At 43.4% G+C, this 21006-nt stretch overlaps 1 protein-coding gene and 1 non-coding gene across 8 annotated transcripts in view; one reads left to right on the top strand and one right to left on the bottom strand.

The window, feature by feature from the left end:
- Positions 1–21006, bottom strand: part of LY96 (lymphocyte antigen 96) — a 50445-nt gene that overhangs the window by 9548 nt on the left and 19891 nt on the right. For 4 of the 7 annotated variants that reach the window (XR_016234878.1, XR_011389097.2, XM_089334572.1 and 1 more), the window contains exons 2-3: positions 15726–15992; positions 5128–5217 (exon numbers count right to left, since the gene is read on the bottom strand). Coding sequence is in view for 4 of the 7 variants with exons in the window: in XM_089334572.1 (XP_089190698.1) it covers positions 5128–5217; positions 15726–15837 (202 nt within the window). In the remaining 3 variants the exon portion in view is untranslated. Of the gene's footprint in view, positions 1–894; positions 964–5127; positions 5218–15725; positions 15993–21006 lie in introns of those variants that run through there. The other 3 variants (XR_016234877.1, NM_001082787.2, XM_089334573.1) reach the window with 3 other exon arrangements.
- LOC149126245 (signal recognition particle RNA) lies at positions 4578–4867 on the top strand. The gene has a single exon (XR_016236675.1).

Genomic DNA, 21006 nt, shown 5'->3' with positions numbered 1-21006 from the left:
AACAATTGACACTCTTATTTATGATGTCAGTGATCACTTGTGGCTCTTGTCATGAGCTGCCAAGGCTATAGAAGCCTCTTGAGTCCACAAACTCTGACATTATTTAGACAAGGCCATCATCAAAGTGAAAGTTCTCTCCTCCCTTCAGAGAAAGTTACCTCCTTCTTTGATGGCCCCTTCTTTCACCAGGATCTCACTCACAGAGATCTTGCATATAGGTCCTTTTTTGTCACAGTGTCTTGGATTTCCATGCCTATAATGTTCTCACGGGCTTTTTAGACAGATCCAAATACCTTAAGGGCTGATTCTGAGTCCAGAGTGCTTTTTAGGACATTTGTCATTCTATGAGTCTGCTGTGTGGCCTGCTTCCCATATTTGATCGTTTTCTCCTTTTTAATTCTTCCCATTATTATTAGCAGATATTTGGTCTTATTTATGTGATCCCTTAATCCTATCTTCATGATCAGTTATGAACTTAAACTGATCACTTTAACTAGTAAGATGGCATTGGTACCTGCCAACTTAATGGAATTTGGAGTCCCATGGCAGGTTTTTAGCTTTACCCTTAGAAGTAAGTCCGAGGGACCATGTGCCAAACTGTACATCTCCTCCCTCTTTTATTCCCACTCTTACTTTTAACAGGGATCAATTTTCAATTGGATTTAAGCACCTAGAATAATTCTGTGTTAAGTAAAGAGTTCAACCAATAGTATTAAGCAGAAAAAGATAATACTAAGAAGAATAAAATATAAAGCTGTTCCTTGACAGTCAGGACAGGGGCTGATCAATTCATTGCTTCTCATAGTGCACTGTGACTTATCATAATAATTGAAAGATAATTTTTTTTTAATTTTCAGGGGTGGGTATTGTGATGTAGTGAGTTAAGCTGCCCACCTGCAATGCCAGCATCCTGTATCAGAGCACTGGTTTGAGTCCTGGCTTCTCTGCTTCTGATCCACTTCCCTGCCTTCCAAATAATAAATCAATCATTAAAAATTTCTTTCATTTATTTGAAAGAGAGATGGAGACATAGACAGATCTCCTATCCACTGGTTCACTCCATAAATGACTGTAATAACCAGGGCTAGACCAGGCCAAGTCAAGAGGCTGGAACTCAATTTGGGTCTCCCATGTGGGTGACAGGGACCCAAGTACTTGAGCTATCATCTGCTGCCTCTCAGGGTGTGCCCTGGCAGGAAGCTGGGACTTGAACCAGGAAGTGAGTGTCTCAAGTGTCATCTTAACTGCTAGACCAAATGCTTACCACAGCTTTTCCATCTTGAACTTGAACTTGGCTGTGCTTAACAGAACTGCCAGCTCCAGCCTCAGAATTCTCTTTGGAGTTGGTGCCACCACTCTCTTCTGGTCTTCTTCCATCCTCTGACTCCACCTCAGTCCTTCATCTCCTGTTTCTTTGGGTTCCTGCCTCTATTCTCCTCAATTTTTACTCTTTATATCCTCCCTGGCTTTAAGTATTCCATAAGGTGATAATTCCCAAATCATCTTTACTCTTGACCTTTATCCTAAACACCTGTCCCAAATATGCATACAACCTCTCAGCTCAAAATCTGCAGGGCTGCTGCTGTGGCACAATGGGTTAAAGCCCTGGCCTGAAGCACAGGCATCCCATATGGGCACAGGTTCTAGTCTCAGCTGCTCCTCTTCTGATCCAGCTCTCTGCTATGGCCTGGGATAGCAGAAGATGGCCCAAGGTCTTGGGCCCCTGCACCCACGTGGAAGACCCAGAGGAACCTCCTGGCTCCTGGCTTCAGATGGGCGCAGCTCCGGCCGTTGCGGCCATCTGGGGAGTAAACCAGCGGATGGAAGACCTTTCTCTCTGTCTCTTTCTCTCTCTGTAACTCTGTCTTTCAAATAAATAAAATAAATCTTTAAAAAAAAAAACTGCGCAGTTACCTTCCCAAAAACAAAAATGTGATTTCCTTCTTTTCATTACCAAGTCAGCACTAGATTTTCCAGTACCACTGTATCTTACTAGCCTCCTTTTCATCTCCATCACCACTGCCTTAACACAGACTCTCATTACTCTGAGTCTAAAATACCAGCAAATTTCCTTCCTAATTTGTTCCCATATCTCTACTTTCATGCCAGGATGTGGAGAAGACCACCACTGAATCTGTTTCAAATAGCAATTCCACGGCCTACTTCATGGACTTCAAACAGAACTTCTCCAACACCAGGCTGTATGCAGAAATTGAAAAGCTGTTTTCAGAAAGAATTTGTGGAGAAATGGGGACACAAGACTGTATCAGACACTGTGGTTCTGGCAACAATGAAAGACAAAGGATCTTGTCCCATCTCTGCATGAACAAAGCAAGATTCCAGTCTCTAATTACTCCACGTAAGGAAGTCTTGCATGGACGTCTCAATGGTTCATATCTTGAGAAGCTCTTTGGCCTTGGAAATGACTGTGAGTGTGTTAGTCATATGAGCAAAAGTAATGATGAGGAAGCACTTCTGTCATTCCTCGAGTTGGGGATACCAGTGTGATATGTATAGGTGTAAGAAATGAGAAGCATGGTGGCCATCACGTGGTCACAAATAGAGCTGTTTTTGAGTTCATCAACTTTGAGAAATAACCTTGAGGAAGGCTTCTGACCTAGATTTATTATTTATTTATTTTTGGTTAATTAGTTAATAACATACAAACAATTTATTAACAAGGCTATGAAGTCTTAAAATAATAATTTCTATTCCTAACCTATTTTTGGTTCAGTTATACTTACAGCTTTTATTGAATTTAAGTAAAAATAAAGCCATAAAAAATTAGGGTTCATTTCTGTATATATGGTCCATACTTTATACTAATTGACATTATGGTATATTCTAGGGAAACTTGGGTCATAATTGCAAGGCACTATACAAAAAATGGCCAGCGCTGTGACACAGCTGGTTGATGCCCAGACCTGAAGTGCCAGCATCCCATATGGGCACTGGTTCGAGACCTGGCTGCTCCACTTCCCATCCAGCTCTCTGCTGTGACCTGGGAAAACAGTAGAAGATGGGCCGAGTCCTTAGGTCCTTCCACCGCGTGGCAGACCTGGAAGTAATTCCTGGCTCCTAGCTTTGGATCAGCTCAGTTCTGGCCATTGCAATCATCTGGAAAGTGAACCAGCAGATGGAAGACCTCACTCTCTATCTCTTTCCGTGTGTGTATGTGTGTGTGTGTAACTGACTTTCAAATAAATAAATTAATTTAAAAAAATCTCTAACACATCTAATTCCTTCCACTTTTCAGAGAACCCTAAGAGATGACATATTGTTTTGTTATTTGGGACTGGAAAAATATAAACTTTTTCCTGTTTCTAAGAGCAATAGGCACTTGAAAACCATATTTTTTTTTTAATGCAAACCTTACTTATGCCAATCATCCAAGGCAAAAGATATCAGGACCAGAGAACAAAATCTTAGGGGAAAAAAAAAAGAAATTGTAGAGTCTTAGGCAAAAATTTAGGTTATTTCTTTTACCATTGGCCAAGAAGACGTAACAGAGTTAATCATTCTTTGCTCTGGATTATCACTAAGTCTTACTGCTATCATTTCATTCATCATACTGTATTGTCTGCACATTTGTCTCCTTTTGTAGTGATAGATTCTTAAAGATCAAGGGAATGTCTCACCAATGAATTCACATTGCCTGGCACAACACTTGAAACATAATGCCTATTTACTGAATATTTTCCAAATGAATAAATGAGTGCAGAGACAAAGTATCAAAATATAGGTTGAATAATTAGATTCAGTAAAAGTAAAACACAATTTCACTGCCTATCTTTCCTGAGTTCTCGGCTAGCTTTTTTTTTTTTTTTTTTTTTTTTTTTGTAATCTGGATACTAAAATCAAGGGGAAATGCCCTTTAAACTTATTTATGTAAAAGTATTTTTGTAAAGTAGAAAGCAAGCACCAAATATAAGCTAGAATGTTGGTGATGATGATGATGATGATGATGATGATGATTAGAACTGAAATTTCCTGGGATCCCATGACTTGCACACAACAAACAAGTGCTGGCTGACCATTCTGTTTTCACAGACTCAGATGTAGCCAGTGTTACCACCACTGCTCCCTTTAGTTTTTCATTAAGCTAATAAAAAGTAGAGTCATAGAAAAGTACACACACACACACACACACACTGCCCTCTTCATCTTATATTTTTCCCTAGGAAGCTCATCTTTAAGGGAAAAAAATTACTCTGGCTTGCTCACACACAGATCTTTGAATACTGGAAACCCAGCTTTACTTATCAGCAGAACAGGTAATCGTTGATGAAGGATATACCTGTGAGGCTGTTGGAAATCTCAAGTTGTATCCATCTCTACCCCCGTGTCTTTGTGTAGTCCCTTCTCCATGAGTGTAGGCTGGCCCAGTGACTTGCTTCCAACCGACAGAATACAACAAAGTTCTCTTTCATGATTAGGCTACTTAATGATTATAACGTTAATTTTATTTTCTCACTGTTTCCCTTACTGGCTCTGACAAAGCAAGAAGCTATGCTGAAAAAGCCCTCATGGCGGGAACTGACAGACTGCCAACAGGAAGGATTCAGAAACTCAACGCTGCTGGGCATGGTGGCGCACAGGTGCCTATAGTCCCAGCTGCTTGGGAGGCTGAAGCTGGAGGCTCGCTCGAGCCTAGGAGTTCTGCACTGTCAAGTGCTATACCGATAGGGTGTCCGCACTAAGTTCGGCAATGTGGTGACTTCTCGGGAGCTGGCGACCACCAGGTTGCCTAAGGAGGGGTGAACCAGCTCAGGCTGGCAATGGAGCAGGCCAAAACTCCCATGCTAATCAGAAACCAAACACTGCTAGCAATTACATGAACTTAGAAGTAGATCTTTCCCTAGTTCACCTTCAGAATGGATCCCAATCCTGGCCAACATCATGATTATAGCCATCTGGGAGGTCCTAAAACAGCACAGGTAAGCTAGGCCCAGACTACTGACCCACAAAGACTACAAGACAACAAATGTATAACATGTTAAGCCACTAAGATTATGATGATGTTACACAGCAATAGATAACTAATGTACATATATTTAGAAACAATTATTCATCATTGCTATTTCCTGAACCTTTAATTGATCTACAAAAACAAAAATTTGGACTTACTTGGAATGTAGAAAATATGCAATAAACCTTGGGTTCCCTTCAGTGTTATACAGGGCTCAACATTAATTGAAATAGGGATTTCCATGTTATCTAAATGAAATAAAGATAATTGTCAATGAATTAGTATACATCATTTCCAATAAGTATAATATTCTGAATATCAGTCCCCAAAAGATGCCCTTTGCACTAAAATTAAACCATTGGGAAAACTTGAGGGTGGTTAAAAATCTCTCTCCAGGGGAGTAACATCTGCAACAGGGAACAATGGGAGGCTCTGGACTCCTTTTGTACCCACAAAGATAAAATTTACAGACAAATTCCCTTTGTGAAACATCAGAAACTAATTGAAAGGCTTCTGAACCCCAGCAGAACACTAAATTACTCATCCAAGTTGGCAGGGAAACTTGGGACACCCTCTCTCCAGAGACTTTTTTTTTAAGATGTATTTATTTGAAAGTCAGAACTACTGAGAGAGGACAGAAAGAGAGAGATGGAATCTTTCATCCATTGGTTCACTCCCCGAGAGAGACAGAATCTTTCATCCATTGATTCATTCCCCCAGAAGGCCACAACGGCCAAGGCTGGGCCAGGCTGAAGCCAGGAGCCAGGAGCTTCATCCAGGTCTCCCACGTGGATACAGGGGCCCAAGCCCTTGTGCCATCTTCCACTGCTTTCCCAGGCCATTAGCAAGGAGCTGGATAGGAAGTGAAGCAGCTGTGCCCATATGGAATTCCAGTCTTGCCAGGTGGTGGCTTTACCACAACTCTGCCCCTCTCCATAGACTTTTACCCTAGGACAGTACAACACGATCAGATAGACATCTCCTACCTCCCAACTTCACCCAGGGGAGGGAATAAATTGGTTTGCATGTTCAGCACCCCAGTTTTTCCAATAGAGTTCCCAGAGGGGTTACTTCTAGTTGACCAATCTCACAGCTGTGATAGGTGTGGCACAGTGCAGCCACCCAGGGAAGAATGATGGCACAGTAGACATCATTGGTATTCCCCTCTGCTTGGCACAGAGTGAGTAGAGGTAAAATACCAGTTTTCAGCTTATGCTAGGGAGGGAAAGAGCTGATCCATCTGTCCACCATCTCAACTTCTCTGGGGAACCCTAATACCACAGTGATTGTCTCAGCAGTCCTGGTGCTCCGACGGGTCAGGTATAGCTAACTGCCTGGAGGAGGAGATAGCTGCTTGGACTGGTAGATACCAAGGCTCACTCTCCCATTCCAACTCAGTAAAAAATAAGTAGACAAATACTACAGCTGCCTGATTCTCCTTGGGAGGGAAAGAGTTGGTGGAGGCTCCCAAAATCTCTGGCCAGGCTAACTGGTGGAGACCTTTTCCTCAGTGAGACCAATCCATGACAACTGAGAGAGATGCCTCTTTTGTTTAACGTGAAGACATCAACACATAGAATCAAGGAAATGAGAAATCAGGGAGAGATATTCCAAGCAAAGAAAAAAGACAAATCTCCATAAGTGATCCTAAGAAAATGGAATTCTATGATTTACCTGACAGAAAATTTAAAATAACTCTCATAAAGATGTGCACTGGGCCAGTGTTGTGGCACGGCGGGTTAAGCCGCTGCTTGTGACACCAGCATCCCTATCAGAGTGCTGGTTCAAGTCCTGGTTACTATGCTTCTAATCCATTTCCTTGTTAAAGTGCCTGGGAAGACAGTAGAAGATGGTCCATGTATCTGGGCCCCTGCCACCTAAGTGGGAAACCTGGATAGAGTTCCTGGCTCCTGACTGGGTCAGCCCCAGCCATTGTGGCCATTTGGGGAGTGAATCAGGAGATTCAAGACCTGTGAGTGAGTGTGTGTGAGTGTGAGTGTGTGTGTGTGTGTGTGTGACTCCACCAGTCAAATATTTGAAAGAGCTAGAGAGAGGGAGACACAGAAAGAGAGAGCTTCCATCTGCAGGATGGGTCATCCTCTGCTATTTTCCCAGGCCATTAGCAGGGAGCTGGATTGGAATTGGAGCAGCCAGGACAAAAACCAGAGTCCATCACTATGGGAAATGGTGGCTTGATCAGCATAGCCCTGACTGTTAATGAACAACTAAATACATTATCCCTCTTAGTAGTTTTTTTTATCTGTTCTACTTAATATGACTGGTTTAGATCTGTAATTGATGCACAGTTATTCTTAAGTGTTGAAAATTAACTGAAATGTGATCCCTGTTGAACATGGTGGTGGGAATGGGAGAGGGAAGAGATGTATAATTTGGGACATGCTCAGGCTGACTTGCCCCAAGTGGTGGAGTTGGAAGCATACCAGGGGATTCCAATTCAATCCCATCGAGGTGGCATGTACCAATGCCATCTCACTGTTCCAGGTGATCAGTTTCAGTTCACAGTTGGTCATGGTGAAGGGACTGGGAGTCAAAGGGAGCACATAGACAAGTCTAGTACCTGCTAACGCTAACTGATGGAGTAAATAAAGGGGAGAGTGATCCAACATGGGAAGTGAGATACTCAGCAGACTCATAGAATGGCAGATATCCTAAATAGCACTCTGGCCTCAGAATCAGCCCTAAAGGCATTCGGAGCTGGCTGAAAAGCTCATGAGAGTATTTCAGGCATGGAAAGCCAAGACACTCTGGCAAAAGATCTCTGCGAGTGAGATCCCAGTGGAAAGAACAGGCCATCAAAGAAGGAGGTACCTTTCTCTGAAGGGAGGAGAGAACCTCCACTTTGACTATGACCTTGTCTAAACAAGATAAGAGTTGGAGAACTCAGAGGGCTTCCATAGCCTTGGAAACTCATGACTGGAGCATAGGGAGATTACTGATGCCATAGACAGGAGTGTCAATTGGTAAAGTCAACAACAGGAGTCACTGTGCACTTACTCCTCATGTAGGATCTCTGTCCTTAATGTGCTGTACATTGAGATTTAATGCTATAACGAGTACTCAAACAATATATTTCACTTTGTGTTTCTATGGGGGTGCAAACTGTTGAAACCCTTACTTAATGCATACTAAACTGATCCTCTGTAAAAAAAAAAAAAAAAAAAAAAAAAAAAAAAAAGAAATTATCAATTCCCAACTTGACTCTCACTGGGATTAAACATGACAATAGGTCTGCTCTGATTTCATCATCATTTAAAAAAATCATCTATTATTTTTCACTTTATATTTCTGTGTGGGAGCAAACTGTTCAAATCCATACTTAATGTATACTAAGCTGATCTTCTGTATATTAAGATAATTGAAAATGAATCTTGATGTGAATGGAAGGGGAGAGGGAGTGGGAAAGGGGAGGGTTGTGGGTGGGAGGGACGGTATGGGGGGAAAGCCATTGTAATCCATAAGTCGTACTTTGGAAATTTATATGCATTAAATAAAAGTTTAAAAAAAAAAAAAAAAAAAAAAAAAAAAAAAAAAAACGGAGTCCATATGGGATGCCAGCTTTGCAGGAGGGGGTTTTAATGGCTACACAACACCGGCCCAAATAAATCTTGTTTAAAAAGAGGGTCACTAAGGTCAAAAGAACAATGCATGGATAAAGTAAGAATTTGAACAAAGGGAGAGAAAACATTCAAAAGTGTCAAACTGAAATCATGGTGCTAAAAACATGGTAATTGAACTTAAAAATCACTAGTGGAATTCAACATCGCACTAGATAAAAGAAAGAATCAGTAAATTCAGAGACAGGTAACTGGAAACTCTTGTAACTCTTCAGTCAGAAGAGTAACAAGAAAAGAATGAAGAAAACTTAAGGCAAGTATGGGACATTATCAAGCAGCTCCTTAAACACAATGCAAGAGTGTAAGACACAGAAGAGAAAGAGGAAAAACTACAAAAAAAATTAGGGGCCAGCACTGTGGCACAGTGGGTTAAAGCCCCAGCCTGCAGCGCCAGCATCCCGTATGGGTGCCGGTTCCAGTACCAGCTGCTCCACTTCCAATCCAGTTTGCTGGTGATGTGCCTAGGAAAGCAGCAGAAGATGGCCCAAGTCCTTGGGCCCCTGCACCTGCTTGGGAGACCTGGAAGACCTGTCTTCAGATCAGCTCAACTGCATCCATTGCAGCCATCTGGGGAGTGAACCAGCGGATGGAAGACCTCTCTCTCTCTCTCTCTCTCTCTCTCTCTCTCTCTCTCTCTCCGCCTCTCCTCTCTCTGTGTAACTCTGATTTTCAAATAAATAAATAAATCTTTAAAAAGAAAGAAAGAAAGAAATCCAAATTCAAAAAAAAAAGAAAGAAAGAAAGAAACCTACAGGCCACAGGGGAGTGGGCTGATGTATTCAATGTACCAAAAGAAAACAATTGCCAACCAAGGATATCTGACAAAACTCTCTTTTAAAAACAAAAGACAGGAGCCAGTACTGTGGCATAGCAGGTAAAGCCACTGGCTGCAGTGCCAGCATTCCATATAGGTGCTGGTTCAAGTCCAGCTTCTCCACTTCTAATCCAGCTCTCAGCTAATGCACCTAGGAAAGCAGCAGAAGATGGTCCAAGTGCTTGGGCCCCTGCACTCTCAAAAGGAGACCTGGAAGAAGCTCCTGGCTTCTGGCTTCGAGTTGGCCATCACAGCCATTTAGGGAGTAGATGGAAGATTGACTCATTGATCTTTCTTTCTCTCTCTGTATCTCTGCCTTTCAAATAAATAAATCTTTTTTTTTTTAAAAAAGGACAGAAAAGGACAAAAGAACAGAGGGGCCAATGTTGTAGCATAGTGGGTAAAGCCTCCACCTGCCATGCCAGCATCCTATATGACTGCTGGTTTGTGTCCGGTTTGCTCCACTTCCCAGCCAGCTCCCTGCTAATGTGTGTGGGTCCATTACCCATTGCAGGAGACTGGAAAAAGCTCCTATCGTCAGCTTGGCTCAGCCTTGACTGCTGCAGCCATCTGGGAAGTGAGTCAGTGGATGGAAGATCTCTATCTGTCTCTTCCTCTCTCTCCATAATTCTGACTTTCAAATAAATAAATAATTTTTTAAGAAAGGAGAGATAAATACTTCCCCAGGCAAACAAAAGCTGAAGGACTTCATAACCACTAGAGTTGCTTTACAACAAATGCTATGTGTAGTTCTTCAAGTTGAAACAAAAGAATGCTAAACAGTAATATCATAATATCATAAGAAAGTATAAAAATAGGCTGGCGCTGCGGCTCACTAGGCTAATCCTCCGCCTGTGGCACCGGTACCCCAGGTTCTAGTCCTGGTTGCTCCTTTTCCAGTCCAGCTCTCTGCTGTGGCCCAGGAAGGCAGTGGAGGATGGCCCAAGTGCTTGGGCCCTGCACCCGCATGGGAGACCAGGAGGAAGCACCTGGCTCCTGGCTTCGGAATGGCGCAGTGCGCCGGCCATAGCAGCCATTTTGGGGGTGAACCAATGGAAAAGGAAGACCTTTCTCTCTGTCTCTCTCTCACTGTCTAACTCTGCCTGTCAAAAAAAAAAAAAAAGAAAAAGAAAGAAAGAAAGTATAAAAAGAACTATAACCCAAAATGTATTAAAAGATGCATAGGTCAAATAGTTGTAAATTATGACAATAACATAAAGTTGGGGGTGGGGTGTTTTAGGATAGAGTTTTTGAATGTATTTGAACTTATGTTGTTATGAGCTTAAAAGAGACTATTATAAGATATTTTTGTAAGCACCAAATTTTTAAAAATAAATAAACCTATAAAAACAACACAAAATAAAAAGAGAAAGCAATCAAAGCATAGCAACACACACACAAAAAACAACAAAACATCAATGAAATTAGCAAGAGAGAACAGACAAAAGAACTACAAGACAAAACAACTAACAAAATAGCAATGATAAATTCTTCCCTATAACTAATTACTTTTTGGGGTCAGCGCTGTGGCTTAATGGTTAAAGCTGCCGCCTGAAGTGTTGGTATCCCATATGGACTCTGGTTCGAGTCCCGGCTGCTCCACTTCCGATCCAGCTCTCTGCTGTGACCTGGGAAAGTAGTAGAAGATGGCCCAAGTCCTTGGGCCAAAGGCCCACATGAGAGATGGTAAGAAGCTCCTGGCTCCAGGCTCCAGGTGAGTGCAGCTCCGGCCATTGCAGGCAGTTGGGGAGTGAACCAGCAAATGGATCACCTCTCCCTCTCTCTCTCTCTCTTCCTCCTCCTCCTCCTCCTCTGTATCCCCTTCTCTCTCTGTGTAACTCTTTCAAATAAATAAATAAATATTTTTTTAAAAAATAATAATTACTTTAAATGGGAATAGATTAAGCTCTTCAATCAAAACACAGATTGGATGATGGGAAAGGGCTTGGTGTAGCACTTACAATGCCACTTTGGATGTGTGCATTCTATATTGGTGTGCCTAGCTTCAAATTCCAGTTCCACTCCTGATTCCAGCTTTCTGCTAATGTGAACCCTTGGAAGCAGGAGGTAATGTCCCTACTAGTTGGGTCCTTGCCACACATGTGGGAGACTTGGATCGAGTTTTGGGCTCCTGGCTTTGGTCTGGCCCAGATTAAGCTATTACAATCAATTTGGGGAGTGAATGAGTAAATGGGAGCACTTTCACTTTCTTTCTCTCTCTCTCTCTCTCCCTCTCCCTCTCCCTCTCTCTGCCTTTCAAATAAAATAAATCAATAAATATTTCCTTCTTAAAAGATTGATTTATTTATTTGAAAGAGTTGGGGGGGGGGGGGCGAGACAGAGAGAAAAAGAGATCTTCCATCTGCAGGCTCACTCCCAAGATGGCCACAATGGCCGGGGCTGGGTCAGGCTGAAGCAGAGTCAGGAGCTTCATCTGGGTCTCCCACGTCGGTGGCAGGAACACAGACACTTGGGCCATCTTTCACTGTTTTCCCCAGGCCATTAGCAGGGAGCTGGATCAGAAGTGGAGCAGCTAGGACACGAACCAGTGCTCATAAAGGGGATGCTGGCATCATAGGCAGTGGCTTAACCCATTGTGCCACAACACCAGCCCCAGTAAAGACTTACTAACTGGATTTAACTCAATTCAACCAGGCACTTTAGGACAGATAAGACTTTGGTGGACCTCAAAAGACTTGCATGAAACAGATGAAGGGTGAGGATATTTCAGAGAATAGTAGAAGTACAATAGAAGGGCTGGTAAAGAGGTTGACGTGTATTGAGTGGAGGGACACATGCTTGGAAGTGAGGGTCATCCTATCAGACAGCAAATCCTACTGGTTCCATCTAAGACTCCTTCCAGAATCTGATCCCTTCTCATCAGATAGCCTCCCAACAGCTCTCCTGCTTCTATTCTTGCTCCCTCACAGATTACTACTGACCCCAGTACCCTGGAATATGACTATATTTGGAGACAGAGCCATTTAAGTTGTGTTTAAGTTAAATGGAGCTGTTAGGTTGGATCCTAATCCATATAAGAGGAGGAAATCTGGACACACAGAGACACCAGAGCTGTGTGCACACTGAGGAAAGGCCATGTGCAAATGTCTTAGTCTGTAACAAATATCAGAGACTGGGTAACTTTATTTCTCACAGTCCTACAGGTTAGAAAGTTCCATGTCGCCGGCGCCGCGGCTCAATAGGCTAATCCTCCGCCTAGCAGCGCCGGCACACCGGGTTCTAGTCCCGGTCGGGGCGCCGGATTCTGTCCCGGTTGCCCCTCTTCCAGGCCAGCCCTCTGCTGTGGCCAGGGAGTGCAGTGGAGGATGGCCCAGGTGCTTGGGCCCTGCACCCCATGGGAGACCAGGAAAAGCACCTGGCTCCTGGCTCCTGCCATCGGATCAACGCGGTGCGCCGGCCGCAGCGCGCCGGCCGCGGCGGCCATTGGAGGGTGAACCAACGGCAAAAGGAAGACCTTTCTCTCTGTCTCTCTCTCTCACTGTCCACTCTGCCTGTCCAAAAAAAAAAAAAAAAAAAAAAAGAAAGTTCCATGTCAAGGTGCCAAATCTGGCCAGGGTTTTCTTGCTGTATCATCCCATGATGGACGAGCAGAAGGGCAAGAGGGACAGGCAGGGTACCAAACTCATCCTCTTATAAGGAACCCACTCTCGCAATGAGATCATAGCCCTCATGCCCCACTCACCAGTTAAAGGTCCTCTCCTCATACTATCACAACAGCAATTACATTTCAACATGGGTTTGGGAAAGAACATTCACACCATAACCTCTAGCAAGCCAAGGTAAGGGCCCAGGAGAAACCAATTGTGCTGACAGCTTGGCGTTGGACTTCCGGCCCCCACAAATATGAGAGAATAAATTTGTGTTACGACAGCCTGAAGTGACTAAAGTACTATAAACATGTGTGCCCAAGACCTTGGCCAAAAGAAAAGTCACCTCTTCTTTTTCATGAACATCATCCTTACAGCCGGGACTGAATCAGGTTGTGGTTGTCACCAACACCCTTACAAAAATAGCTGGGGCAATCGGTGCTTCCCACAGGTGACCCATTTTTATTTGACTCACTGGGTTTTCTCAGTTAGGGGAGAGAGCGATGTGGTAGTGGGGATGGCAGAGTCCTGCTTAGACATGTGCTACACTGGCTCCCAATAGTCCTTTTGTCAAGGTGGGTAGCAGGAAGGACCATAGGGTTTTGAAACATTAGAGAGCAAGAGGTAAGATTTTCCTTCAGAAAACCAAATCAAAAAACAAATCAATTTATTGTTCCTGAAAGATTAAAAGCTAAACAGTATGAAATGTTACATCAATAAACACCATGTGACAACTGGCAGAATTGCAATGTGGAAAAAAAAAGCCAAATGGAGGAGATGGGAGCGGGGGCTAAGTGGACTGAGGTATCTTCCTAGAAGAGGGGACTGCAGAGTGATCTTGTAGCAGGGAGAGAGTTTGGAGACAAGTAGAGATGGAATTCAGAACAATCCACAATAGAAGAAAGGCCACAAGTACATGGCTGGTCACAAATCTTGTTACTTTTTTCTCATATTTTAAATATATTTTTAAAAATTTATTTGAAGGCCAGTGCCGCGGCTCAATAGGCTAATCCTCCGCCTTGCGGCGCCGGCACACCAGGTTCTAATCCCAGTCGGGGAGCTGGATTCTGTCCCGGTTGCCCCTCTTCCAGGCCAGCTCTCTGCTGTGGCCCGGGAGTGCAGTGAAGGATGGCCCAAGTGTTTGGGCCCTGTACCCGCATGGGAGACCAGGAGAAGCACCTGGCTCCTGGCTTCAGATCAGCGCGATGCGCCGGCTGCAGCACGGCAGCCATGGGAGGGTGAACCAACAGCAAAAGGAAGACCTTTCTCTCTGTCTCTCTCTCTCTGTCCACTCTGCCTGTCCAAAAAAAAAAAAAATTTATTTGAAGGGCAAAGAAACAGAGAAAGAGTGAGATCTCCCACCTACTCTTATGCCTGCCAACAACTCTAGGTCGAAGACAGAAGCCAGGAACTCAACCTGGGTCTCTCATACAGTCTCATACAGTCTCAGGGACCCACCTACTTGAGCCATCACCTGCTGTCTCCCAAGGTGCACATAAGCAGGAAGCTGGAATCACAAGCAAAGCTGGAACTCAAACCAGGCCTTCCATTACAGGATATGGGTGTCCCAATGGTTTAACTGATGTGCCAAAGGTCTGCCCTACACACATCTTGTTCTTCCACCTCAGAATCAACTTTACGTTAGCATTTGCCAGTGTGTTTTCCAAGACAGTCAATACACACTCCAAAAAATGGAATAAAATGGAAAATTTTGTGGTTAAACAGGTTTCTTTCTTGCAGAACTTCTCAGAACTCCTAGAATACTTGTATATCCCCTCCAAGTGATCAAGCTATAGATTCTTTTTCCTTCCAAAAGAATCTCAAAGAACTTGTACTTTGGGAAGTAAAGTAAACCTTCCTGAGACTATACTTTGGGGAGTAACCTTTTAAACCTTCCTGAGCCTGCTAGTGGGCTAAACATGGCAGCCAACCCATGGTGATCAACACAGTGGGAAGCACCAAACCAGGACATTTTCAGGATGTGAAGCTGTGCCTCCAGACCCTGTACATCTGTTAACAAGAAGCTGGGGGAGGGACACACTGATGGGCCTGGTTGTTAGCATTAGGACACTGTTATTTTTTTTAAAAGTAGTCAGTATTAGTGTTTCAACATGACCCTCTGCCAAAAGCTACCTCACAACAACCCTTATAAAACAGGCTCTCAAATCACTTCCACTTTTCAGCTGAAATAACTGGGAAACAGAAGGGCTGTATACTTTGCTCAAGATCACACAGCCCAACAGAACATCCAATTAGGAAGATGATTCCCACAGGCCTCAAACATCAGAGCTTGGAGCAGACATCAACTCCAGGAGGCATCCAGGCCCTTTCTATCTTCTCAGGACGAAGAACCAGTAAGTCTTGGTGCTGAGGCAACTGCTCAGAAGCGGTTACACTGAAGCTAGGAAGAACCGGAAGTTGAGCTCAAGGAGACGGTTGACTACAAAGAACAGAAGCACTTTTAGGGCAAGCACACACAGTTGAGAGACTCGGGGGTTCTCTGAGCGGTGGAGAGGACACACACACGGCAGTGACTGTTGCTCCTCCCCACACCCCCGCAACCAAGCTGGCTGCAGCAGCCACGGCAGCTCCAACAGAGACATTTCCTGTGCTCCGCAACAGCAGCGGGCAGGTTCCTTCCGAAACTGACCCTCAACGTAGTGGATGTTACAATGATTCCTTGTTGCCGGTTTACTTACCACAGTAGGTGTATGAAACAGTTGCATCAGCAGATTTGCAGACCCAATGTAGCTTCCCAGGTTCAGTAAATATGGAAGAAATCAGGGTAGAAAAAACCATAAATGTGAACATGATTCAATATGTCCAAAAGTTTAAAAATGCACGCAGGATCAGTAACTAGTCATCAGACTCTTTTTCACCTGAGTCATCAGTCACATGATTTCTGAGATCCCTTCCAAATGTTTCCTCTTTTTCACATGTGGCTCCGTGTGAAATATTAGCACTTCCTGTAGAGAGAGGAAATGATTGAGGATGTACTCCTTTCCAACTTTTGAGGCAAATAACAGTCAGAGTTTTAAAACAAAGCAAAACACTTCCCAGTCAATAGTAACAAAACCAGTCCATAGAACTCCTTTAAGCTTTGACATATACATTTCTTTTCCAAGTAAATTGCTGTTATCTTCCACAAGTTCTTTATACAAGATTCTCAGGACCCAGAGAGCTGGACCTATACATCTGAACTGAAAGATGTCACACAAACTATCTCCATTGAGCAACAGGTGCAGTCATGGGAAAGCTGGGACTAGAACAGACACCCCCCGCCCCAGATAGTTGATACCAGCTAAAGCTGTTTTTAATATCAAAACTCACTCCATTTTAAGAAAAGTTATTCCTTTAGATACTTTACTACTTGAAATTCTTTATAGGAAACAATTTAAAGATAGTTGCCCAAAATGGCAAGGAATTGTGGCCTAAAAATATGCACATTTAATAGAAAACAATCATGTTGGTAAAAGGTTTTATCATAAAACTGTTACTTCTCCATTTAAAAGAAAAAAAAAAAAAAAGCACAAATCCAGGAGAGGGAAAAGGGGGTGTTGTTCAGTGTGTTTGAGTTCCAGTTCTGCAAGCTGAAAAAGCTGTAGAGATCTGTTGCACAATGTGAATATAGTTAACACTACTGAAATGTATGTTTAAAATTGGTTAAGATGGTAAATTTTATGTTGTCTTTTTACAATTTAAAACTAAGTTTTAAAGGTTAAAAAAAAAAAAGCAAACAAGAATACTCCCAATGTTCTCAAAATAGCATTTCCACTAAAAGAAACTAGGATTCCATTGTTGATTACTGGTCTGGGGTAAAAAATGTACCGGATGAGAGCAGAACACCTTATCCTATTAGATTACCAATTTGGAGAGGGATCCACTGACAAAGATGGGTGTTTACTAGTTTCCGATTGCAGCAGTAACAACCTAGCACAAATTTAGTGGCTTGAAACAACACAAATGTATTCTCTTACAAATTTGGAAATCAGGGATCTGATATCAGTTTCACTGGACTAGAGGAGGAGGAGCTGCTTCCTTCTAGAGACTCTGGGGGAGAATTCTTTCCCTGATGTTTTCAGCTTCTAGACCTGCAGTCCTTACATCCCACTTCCACCTTCCCAGCACCTTCTCCTGATCTCCTGCCTCTCTCTGCAAAGGACCCTGTGATTACAATGAACTCAGCTGGATAATTCACAATAATCCAACTCAAAATCCTTAATTTCAATACATCTGCAAAACCCCTTTTTCCATATAAGGTAACATGTGCAGCTTTACTGATTAATAAGATTTTAACTGCAATAAGCTGAAACATATCAAATATATTTAAATCTACGGGGTCATAAATTTTTTAAGTCTAATGATCATCAGATTATTTTAGGAAGCCAATTTTATTTTTAAAACAGGTAAATAAAGGAAAAGAATCTAGCATTTATCCTGAATTCTCTATATAAACTGAACTACTGAGTTACTAAATAGGGGAAAAGGGCCAAGTTTATCTTGCCTTCTTGAACCCTTATCTCTATTTTTAGAGTATTTCAATCAATAAATGAAAAGGGGGATAGTAGAATGTAATCATTTTGCAACATTAATGAACTAGTTGGACTTAGCCACCAAGCTCTAATGGTTGCTAATATCACAAAGAGGGAGACAAAAAGACATTATGCACCTCCCAATGAAAGAATATGGTGGTAGCCAGTTTCCAAGATGGCTCCCAATGAGCCTTACCTACCTAGTATACACATCCTTGTGAATTCCCCCAAAAACTGAGTAAGTTTGACAGTGAAACCAATAGGGTATTGTACAATACCAGGGTGTGACTTCCACATACAAGACATCAGATCTTCCACCTTGCTCTCTTAGATCCTTATTCTGGGGGAAGCAACAAGCCCTAAAGAAAAACCTATATGGCAAGAAACTGCCAAGAAGCTAGTACCAGTCCTTTGTGTGAGCCACCTTGAAAGCAATTCCTTCTCAGGCCTGTGCCATGGCTCACTTGGCTAATTTTCCGCCTGCGGCACCGGCACCCCAAGTTCTAGTCCCGGTTGGGGCGCCAGGTACTAGTCTTTGTTGCTCCTCTTCCAGTCCAGCTCTCTGCTGTGGCCTGGAAGGGTAGTGGAGGATGGCCCAAGTGCTTGGGTCCCTGCACCCGCATGGGAGACCAGGAGGAAGTACCCGGCTCCTGGCTTCAGATCAGCACAGCACTGGCCATAGAGGTCATAGAGGAGTGAACCAATGGAAGGAAGATCTTTCTCTCTGCCTCTCTCTCTGTCTCACTGTCTATAACTCTCTCCCTGTCTCTCTCCCTCACTATCTAACTATGTCTGGCAAAAAAAGAAAAGAAAGCAATTCCTTCTGCCCTAGCCCAACCTTCAGATAACAGCAGCACCAGCTGATGTCTTAACTGCAACTGCATAACAGAACCTGAGCTAGAACATTCAGCTAAACATTCCCAGCCCCAGACCTCCAGGCACTATGCAATATAATGTTTACTGTTGTTTTGAGCCATAATCCTAGGGCCAACATATAAAGTCATCCAAAATAGTCAAAATAGTCAAACCTCACTCTGATGAAGCTCCAACTACCAATTTATGGGAAATGCAGAAGGCAGAGAAAGATGTTAAAATATACCTCAGGGATATAATCAGAAACCTGGACCAAGAAAAAACCTAAAGAACAAATAACCCAATTTCATCAACAGTTCCTTTGCAAGGGGAACAAGAGTGAAAGAAATAAGGGACTCATAGAAGAGTCTTAAAAGACTGCAACACTTGGTGTAAGGTATGACTTTATTTGGATTTCAATCCAAACAAAATGTGAGAAAAATTATGAACAATATGAAATTTAAAGAGGATATATTTGATAACATTAAGGCTGTGGGGTTTTCATTTTGTAGATAGGATAATTTTTTGTAGATAGGATCATGGTTTTGCAATTTTATTTATTTATTTATTTATTTATTTGTTTATTTATTTGACAGGCAGAGTGGACAGTGAGAGAGAGAGACAGAGAGAAAGGTCTTCCTTTGCCGTTGGTTCACCCTCCAAAGGCTGCTGCGGCCGGGGCACTGCGGCCGGCACACCGCGCTGATCCGATGGCAGGAGCCAGGTGCTTCTCCTGGTCTCCCATGGGGTGTAGGACCCAAATACTAGGGCCATCCTCCACTGCACTCCCTGGCCACAGCAGAGAGCTGGCCTGGAAGAGGGGCAACCAGGATAGAATCCGGTGCCCCGACTGGGACTAGAACCTGGTGTGCCGGCGCCGCAAGGCGGAGGATTAGCCTAGTGAGCCGCGGCGCCGGCCTGCAATTTTGTTTTTAAGATATTCTTGTCTTACTAGTGTCTGCAAATACTAGCTGATAGACTAAAAAAGGGAGAGAACGATCCAACATGGGAAGCGAGATACACAGCAGACCCATAGAATGGCAGATGTCCTAAACAGCACTCTGGCCTCAGAATCAGCCCTTAAGGCACGCGGATCTGGCTGAAAAGCCCATGAGAGTATTACAGGCATGGAAAGCCAAAACACTCTGGAAAAAAAAAAAAAAAAAAAAAAAAGAGGTACCTTTCTCTGAAGGGAGGAGAGAACTTCTACTTTGACTACGACCTTGTCTAAATATGATCAGAGTTGGTGAACTCAAAAGGCTTCCATAGCCTTGGCGACTCATGACAAGAGCCTAGGGTGATTACTGATGCCATAAACAAGAGTGTCAATTTGTTAAGTCAACAACAGGAGTCACTGTGCACTTTCTCCTCATGTAGGATCTCTGTCCTTAATGTGCTGTACATTGAGATTTAATGCTATAACTAGTACTCAAACAGTATATTTCACTTTGTGTTTCTATGGGGGTGCAAACTGTTGAAATCTTTATTTAATATATGCTAAACTGATCTTCTGTATATAAAGAGAATTGAAAATGAATCTTGATGTGAATGGAAGGGGGGAGGGAGAGGGAAAGGGGAGGGTTGCGGGTGGGAGGGAAGTTATGGGGGGGAGCCATTGTAAACCATAAGCTGTACTTTGGAAATTTATATTCATTAAATAAAAGTTAAAAAAAAGATATCCTTGTCTTTTAGTTACAGAATTAAATATTTAAGAAATATTATGGCTGGGATTTTCTTCCAAATGAGGTAGAGAGCAAGTGGTCAGGATTAGACGAAACACTTTGGGGTCATGGCTCAACAGGTTAAGCCGCAGTTTGAGAGCCACATCCCACATTGGAGTACTGGCTCAAGTCCTGAGTCCCAGCAGCTCCACTTCAAATCCAGCTTTCTGCTAATGCATCCTGGAAGGTAGAAGGTGGTGGCTCAAGTGCTTGGGGCCCCTGCCACCCATGTGGAAGACCTCAAGGGAGTCCTGGGATCCTGGCTTTGGCCTGACCCAGCCCTAGCTGTTGCAGGCATTTCGGCAGTGAACCAGCAGATAGAAGACGTCTGTCTTTGCCTTGAAGTAAATGAAAACTAGGAGGAGGGGGAAGGGGGAGAGGGAGGAAGATGGAAAGAAGGGAGGAGGGCAGAGGAACGAGAAACAGGGGCCAATGTTGTGCCACAGTGAGTTAAGCAGTTAAAAGTTCCAGCTACTCTGCTCTGTTCTAGCTCCCTGGTAATGCACCTGGGAAAACAGCAGATGATGGCCCAGACTGGGCCCCTGCCACCCACATGGACTTCCAGACTCCAGCCATTGCAGCATTTTGTGAACCAGCGGATGGAAGATTTGTCTCTCACATACTTTGCCTTTCTAATATATTCATAACTCAGATTTATGCATTTATCTGAAAGGCAAACTTGGGCAGGGGGTGGGAAAAAATCTACCTTCCCTGGTTCACTCCCCAAATGGCCACAACAGCCACGCTGGGTCAAGCTGAAACCTGGAGCCTTGAACTCAATTCAGACTCCCATGTGGGTGCAGGGGACCAAGGACTTGGGCCACCTTCTGCTGCTTACCCTGCTTACAGCAGGGAGCTGTGTCAGAAGCAAAGCA

The sequence above is a fragment of the Oryctolagus cuniculus genome, chromosome 6 (genome assembly GCF_051225735.1).
Source record: "Oryctolagus cuniculus isolate XC-2025 breed Fujian yellow rabbit chromosome 6, ASM5122573v1, whole genome shotgun sequence".
NCBI classification, from domain to species: Eukaryota; Metazoa; Chordata; class Mammalia; order Lagomorpha; family Leporidae; genus Oryctolagus; species Oryctolagus cuniculus.
The sequence above is the reverse complement of the archived record's forward strand: the minus strand, read 5'-3'. Positions and strand labels throughout refer to the sequence as shown.